Here is a 7,119-nt window from a genome sequence, read left to right as displayed (position 1 = left end):
AGGGGAGAATCTGTTTCCTCGCCCTTTCCAGGGTCCAGACACTGTCGATATCCTTTGGGTCCTGGCCCTCTTTCCACATCTTTATTTTTATTTTTGTAAAATGGAACGGATCACGAATGTGTGTGTGTGTCATCCTTGCCCAAGGGTCATGCTACTCTTCTCTGCATCTTTAAAGTCAGCAACGCAGCATCCTCAAATGTTTTTCTTTCCACCCTTCTGGGTCTGTTGCCACGTATCACCTTTCGGCTGTCTCTGCCTCGGCTTGTGTGCCTCTTGCTATAATGACACGGTGATACATTATGTCCACGGGATAGCCCGGGGTAATCTGCTCAGCTCTGTCTAGATCTTTAATTGGATCACATGTGCAAAGTCCTTTTTGCCAGGAAAGGTAACATTTTCGAGTCCAGGGATTAGGAGGTGCACATTTTTGGAGGCCCTTACCCAGCCTACTACAGACTGTAGTAAATTTCAGGTAAGGTCCAAGAGGAGAAGTGACCGGTCTGCTTGGTCACCACTGACTACCAATGGCTTGCGCGTTGCTGGGCACATGGTTCCCCGGATCATAAAATAGTAGTTCGACTCATGAAAGCTGTACCGCACTCTTCCAAGGTGCTGCCTTCTGCCCACTGTTCAGGAGGTTCCCAGAGCCCCTGAAGCCAGCACATACTAGTAACTCCAAGCTAAGTTTTCTTAACCCAGGTTTCTAGAATGTCTGGCTGCAACTGAAACGCCCATGGGGGCTCGGAGGAAGTGGACAGAGCAGCGCAAGCTGAATTGCAAAGCAACTTTGTTCCGAGTCGCCTAGGCGCGCCGGACAGCAGGTGGCGCCTGGGTCCGCCTGAAGGCCGAGTCTGTCCCGCTCCGAGCACCTGCGGAGGGAAGGGGGCGTGGAGCCGTCTCGGTCACTGCGGTGTCTAAAGAACTGTTTCCCAGTCTCCGCACGTACCGAGGAAGGACGCCACGCTCCGCTCCCGGAGGCGAGGAGCAGCTCCGAGAGGCTTCGTCGTCTTTGCTGCATCTTCTTTGCCGGACCCGCGATCAGAGCTTCTGGCGGTGGAAGAAAACAAACTGGACACCAATATGCACAAGCCTGCAAAAGGAGGAAACTGCCACCTCCCGTGATTTAAAAGGCCCGAAAGCAATTGCCGTTTGATTTCTGGAAACAGGCTCCCTGAGCTGCTTACAACACTGGCCCCGGGGGAGGGGGGAAGCAGCTTTTCCATCTCAGTGTTTAGCCAAGTGGGTCCCTGCAGGGGATCTCGAGGGGGAGTAAAACGTGGTCCTTTTCCTGAGGGGGTGCATGCTCAAGCACAGTGGTCTAAGGACCACCTGGGAATCAGCGGGGGAAGTAGGAGGCCGCCTCAACCCTGCATGAGCTCCTGCTCTGCAAGAGTTTGGTGGTGGTGGTGGTGATGGGAGGGGGCGGGGGGTTGGAGCTGCATTAGCTATATGTACTGGCCCTCTCCACACCTGGCTGAGGCAGCATGCACATACAGGAAGCATCTCAGTACTGATTCACCCTTCAGATGGGGATCCATGGGACCTTTGGGTAGGGCCGCTGGATGGTATTTTGTGCTGCTCATTCATGTTTCTATCCCCAACCCCCATCACGTTCCCTTCATTCAAGCAGGCAGCAGGCTTTGTGCTTCAAAGTTTCAGGTGAGGCGTGAACAGAGGGGATTCAGAAGTTGCAAGGTTTCCTGGCTTTTGTTTTCTAAAGTCCCAGACCAGAGAGAGGGCAGAGTTGGGGTGGGGTGGGGTGGGGGAGAAGGGCCCTTGAAGAAACAAGAAGGTGAGAAGAGCTTCCTTCCATACAGAGATTTATCCAGGCTAGGAGTGTGCAGAGCAAGGTCGATCGGCCCTTTGATTCAAATCCTTGTCTCTTCCACCTGGAAGTCATACCATCTTGGACTATTACTTAAACTTTTCTAAGCTTAAAAATGAGACAATACTAATGCCCACCTCATTGATGTGCCCTAACATTAAGACTTTAGTCCCAAGGTTCTGAGATATTGATCCTTGTTATGGGCTGATTTGTGTCCCCCCCACCCCCCCCCCCCCCAATTCATATGTTGGAGTCCTAGACCCCCAGTACTTCAGAATGTGATTGTATTTGGAGCCAGGGTGTTTAAGGAGGTAAATAGTGTAAAATGAGGTCATCAGGGTGGGCCCTAATCCAGTATGATTACTGTCCTCATAAGAAGAGGACATCTGGACACAGACACACACACAGGAAAGATTATGAAGTCACCCGCTGAAGACGTCCATCTATCAGCCAAGGAAAGAGGCCTCAGAAGAAATCAACTCTGCCAACACCTTGATCTGGGACTTGCAGCCTCAGCTGTGAAATAACAAATTACCGTTGTTTAAGCCATCAGTCTGTGGCACTTCGTTATGGCAGCCCTAGCAAACAAATATAACACTAAACAAACTTCGGAGGTCCTCAAGGTTGAGCAACAGAAAGCTGCCTGTCCTAATTTAAAATATTTTTAGGCTTAAAAAAAGGAAATCCTGCCATTTGTAACAATGTGGATGAACCTGGAGGTTTTATTATACCAAGTAAAATAAGCCAGACATAGAAAGACAAATACTGCATGACCCCACTTACATGTGGAATCTAAAAACACTGACTCATAGAAGCAGAGAGTAGAATGGTGGGTGCAAGGGGCTGGGGGAGGGGAAAAAGGGAAGTGCTGTCAAAGGTACAAAGTTTCCATCATGTGGGACAAATAGCTTCTGGAGACCGAACACACAGCATGGTGACGATGGTTAACAGCACTGGATGGCAAACTTGAAATTTGCTAAGGGAGTAGATCTTAAACATTCTCACCACAAAAAAAGGTAACTATGTGAGGTGATGGGTATGTTCATTGGTTTGAGTGTGGTAGTCCCATTTCACAAGTATATGTATATCAAAACATCACATTGTAACCTTAAATATATACTAGTACAATTTTTATTTATCAATGATACCTCAGTAAAGCTGGGGGAAAACAATGAAACCACAAAGCATATCCTTCCTGGCCCAATTTTCTACGTTTTTTCTATCATCCTCTCTGTCTACTTTGCAATTCAAGGCCAGTAGGTGCCAGACCTCAAACCTTGCCCCGCATTTCACCAGCTCTGTCGAGAGAGAACGAACACTTGCTGGTATCAGTTAGGTACTAGGGCAACGGTTATGAAAGTGAATTCCAGGGGCAGACCAAGTAGAAATCTTCAGTCTTCCCTTTGTTTCTAGTAATCTGTTATGGAATAACAAACTCATAACTTTTACTAAATTTCATGTTTACCCTTAGTTTAGGTCGATCACCTCTTTGAGTAATACGTTTCTTCACACTGTAGGACACAAAATTCTTGTACTGTCATAAGCTTGTGTCTTTTTTCTTCAAGGTAGACCCTGAGTCCTAAAGCACTGGAATTTGATTTAAAAAAAAACAACCAACCGAATTTATTTTCTTTGTCTTTTTATTCAGATTTTCTAAACTTTTGATATCAAAGTAAATAATTGAATACTTAATATATCTGCTAATAGCTACTGTTTGTCGGATGTTATCCAAGTGACTGGCATGGTGTTTTACCCTCATGATTTTATTGGACCCTCCAAATGTCCCTATGAAGTGGGTACCATTATTATCCTTATTTATTAGTTAAGGAAGCTAAGATTTAGACCCAGGTCACGAGGTGCCCGAGGTCACACAGCTACTACATGGCAGAGGTGGGATTTGAGCCCAGATCTGGAGGATTAACAGTTATCACACCTTCCCAAACCACTTACCTCTTTGATTGGCAGATGTGTCCTTGTGCCTCAGTGACAACAAATGACTCAGCAGTGCTTGGGTGGCCTGGGAGAATAAAGTAGGGCTGCTTTGCTGCCAACTAGAGTAGAGAGGACCTGTTTGCCCCAAGGGCTCTTGAACTGTGGGCCCTCCTGGGCCTGACCACAGGGAGATGACCTGGAGAGGTCAGCGTAATGCAGGGCCTGGCTGGGGGTAGATTTGGAACACAGCATTTTTGGGGGATGCAAGTCACGGCCTGGTAAACCTCCCTTCTGGAAAGAGGCAGGAGGCTGCCACTGCCTCCCTCTGCTGCCTGTGTGGCCTCCAAATACCAGTAATGTGTGAGGTCATCAGAACTGAGTGGCTCAGGAAATGCCTTTGGTGCCTGTGGCTTCAGATATCTGAGGTCCAAATTATAACTTGCATCTGCCCAGTGATTTACAGCTCATTGTTTATGCCACAATGATCTCATTGACTCCTTTTGGCGTCCTGGTGGACTGTGATGGTCATATCCATTTGACGGATGGGGAAACGGACCAGAAAAGGCAAGGTGAGTGCTCAAGGTCACAAAGAGTGCCAACTTGAACCCAGGCCCCACTGATTCCCAGTCGTATTCTCTTGCACTGGACCAGTAGTTTTCAAACCGCACTGTGTGGAGTTCTAGGGTGCTTGGGGCGGGGGGGCAGAGGCAAGGACTGAGGAGGAGGTGGACAAAGAAGTGGCCCACTTCACTCTGGGCCACACCTACATCAGGATTCTGTATAAGGCTGGTTTGAAACATTTGTGTTGCTAACGAAGTATTTTCAGAGGATTCCCCAAACTTCTTCTTCCCTGGGAACTGGATTCAGGCTCCTCTTTCTCTACAGGGGCAAGAAGAGACCTGCTTCCTGTTGGATGATGCACTCAACTCCAAGATGGCAACACGTGGGACTGTAAAAGGAACTGGGTCCAGTTTAGTGTGATGTGGTCACATTATTCATCTTAGTCTCCCCCTCTGTAGAGATGAGGGCTTGGCCTACATAATTCTGAAAATCCAGTTTAGCTTAAATAACCTGGGGATCTGGGCTATCAGGCTTAGTTAATCAGATCTTAAACAGGGGCGAGTCACCTGAAATGACATGAAAATGTAAATTTTTTTTGTATGTGAATTTTTCTGTAAGTATATCTATAGTTTTCATCAGAGTCTTAAAGCAGACTGTGATAAAGAACCTCTAGCTTCCCAGGACTTTTTTCTTTTTCTTTTTTTTTGGCAGAACTGCTGGGAAATCTTCTTTTTTGGGGGGAGGGGTGTTCAAGTAGTAAGAATGATATGAGAAAGCTATTTGCAGAAAGGAAACAAGGGCAACATATAAAGATAAGCAGAGCTAGATAAAAGAGTAAGAGCCCATAAGTTTTGTTTAAGCCCCTAGATCCAGCCATGCCTGATACCCCTCACTTTCTTTCAGCTATATGAACAACTGTCTCTCCTCTCTGAAAGCATTTTCTACTTCAGTCGCCTATAGAATACAAGATAGATTGAGACCCCCAGATAGATTTACTATTATTGTAAGAGGCCCTTGCCATTTGAAAAAATCGTGAGGCTCAACTTAGAAAAAGGAAAGCAGTGAGAAAAAGGGATTGAGGTGGGAATGGATATTCCTCATGCTTTTTTTTTTGAATTGCAGGTAAGAAAAATGCTCCCTATCCTTTATTCTTTTAGCAAGCTGGGGGCTTTTAGAAGTAGGAAAGACCTTGGAATCAACCCCATCATTACACGGGTGGGGAACCAAGACCTCGAGAGGGGGTGCGACTTTCTGGAGGTCATACAGTAATAGGCCTGATGCCAGAATGGAGGTTACCTTCTCTGAGGTGACCCACCTCTGTGTGACTTTCCTCAGTGTTTCTTTCCCAGGCAGCTGCCAGTTAGAAGAGCTTAGGAGGGATCTTGTGCCCAGGTGTGTTGCTTGGCCACATGGATCCATATCTTATCCAGAAAATTCTGCAGTCTGGATTTTTTTCAGGTTCTGTGGGCACAGGCAAACAATGGAGTGTTTGGCCTAGGGCTGCCGGGAGGAGGTGAAGGAAACCAGCCCATTTCTCTGGATCCCATCCCTCCCAGGTGACAGACCCACCTAGGGTCCTGTCCAGGATTGGGGTCCAATTGGTCAGGGCCAGGCCAGACATGGCCCAGTGCAGCCCACAGCAGGAGGATTTACATTGCAGAGTCAAAGGCAGACAAGCAGGATTTATGGGACAAGTGCAAGGGGTCACTTGCAGCCACAGGGCCAGATCTGTTTAGCTGGGGTGTGTGTGTGCGGGGGGAGGGGGCAGTAATAGCAAAGGCAGAAATGGATTCCATGGGGCCCCCACAACTATTCCCCACAGCAAGGCCGGAGGGACTGGGAAACACTTGCAGGGGAAAGAAAGGACCCACCAGACCCTGCCTGCCACCCCCCAGCCCCCACCCCATCACAAATTACTCACAGCCGCACAGGAGAAAGGATCTTTAATGTCCGACTTTGTTTCCAACTCCGCCAAAGTGCCAAAGTGCCAGCGTTCAGTGTAGTACAAAGAGGGGCTTGAGAGGTACGAAGTCACGAGACAAACAGGGCTCCTACTGCCTCCTGGGCGCACTCGCTCTGCCCGCGCCACACACACACATGCAGACCACACGTACACACGCACGGACACACGCACAGACACACGCACGTGTACCCACGGTTAAATACATGTACAGAGGGACTCATTTTTATATATATACACAGAGAGAGAGGCGTAATCCCGGCCGGCGTCGGGTCCCCCAGGCTCTCGGCATGCTCGGCCCAGCTCTGCGCTGTACCTGGCACCCATGCCCCTGCCAGAAAAGCAGCTGCCATTCTCCCTGACCACCACTGCCTCTGTTTCCCTTTGGGCCTCAGTCTCCCAGATGCTGACTTTCCCCTTTCTCCATCTCCCCACTCACCCCACCAGAGATTCTAATTCTTTAGGTCAGTGCTGAGACCTGGGTATGTATATTTAAACATCATGGGTAATTTTTTTTAATTGAATTTATTGAAGTGACACTGTATAGCCAAATTATACAGGTTTCATGTGCACAATTCTACAGCACATCATCTGTGCACTGTATTGTGTTTTCACCCCACCCCATCCCTCACAATCACCACACTGTTGTTCGTGTGCATAAACATAATGGGTAATTTTATTTATTTATTTATTTATTTATTAACTATTTTATTGATTTTTTTACAGAGAGGAAGGGAGAGGGATAGTCAGAAACATCAATGAGAGAGAAACATCGATCAGCTGCCTCCTGCACACCCGCCACTGGGGATGTGCCTGCAACCAAGGTACGTGCCCCTGACCG

General features: G+C 47.8%; 1 protein-coding gene and 1 long non-coding RNA gene across 2 annotated transcripts in view; both read right to left on the bottom strand.

Annotated features, from left to right (window-relative positions):
• Window positions 1-4,839: 4,839 nt before the first annotated feature.
• LOC106726807 lies at window positions 4,840-6,643 on the bottom strand. The gene is made up of 3 exons (XR_001362911.1): window positions 6,240-6,643; window positions 5,634-5,779; window positions 4,840-4,884 (listed from the first exon to the last, which is right to left on the bottom strand). It is a non-coding gene; the product is annotated as an uncharacterized LOC106726807 (long non-coding RNA).
• A 160-nt stretch (window positions 6,644-6,803) lies between these two features.
• The window catches only part of ADRA1B (adrenoceptor alpha 1B), a 96,687-nt gene continuing 96,371 nt past the window's right edge, over window positions 6,804-7,119 (bottom strand). Inside the window, exon 5 of the mRNA XM_014543055.1 lies at window positions 6,804-6,817. Coding sequence (XP_014398541.1) covers window positions 6,804-6,817 — 14 coding nt within the window. The remainder of the gene's footprint in view (window positions 6,818-7,119) is intronic.

Source organism: Myotis brandtii, unplaced genomic scaffold (genome assembly GCF_000412655.1).
Source record: "Myotis brandtii unplaced genomic scaffold, ASM41265v1 scaffold32, whole genome shotgun sequence".
Classification (NCBI taxonomy): Eukaryota; Metazoa; Chordata; class Mammalia; order Chiroptera; family Vespertilionidae; genus Myotis; species Myotis brandtii.
Note: the sequence above shows the minus strand (reverse complement) of the source record. Positions and strands in the feature narration are given on the sequence as shown.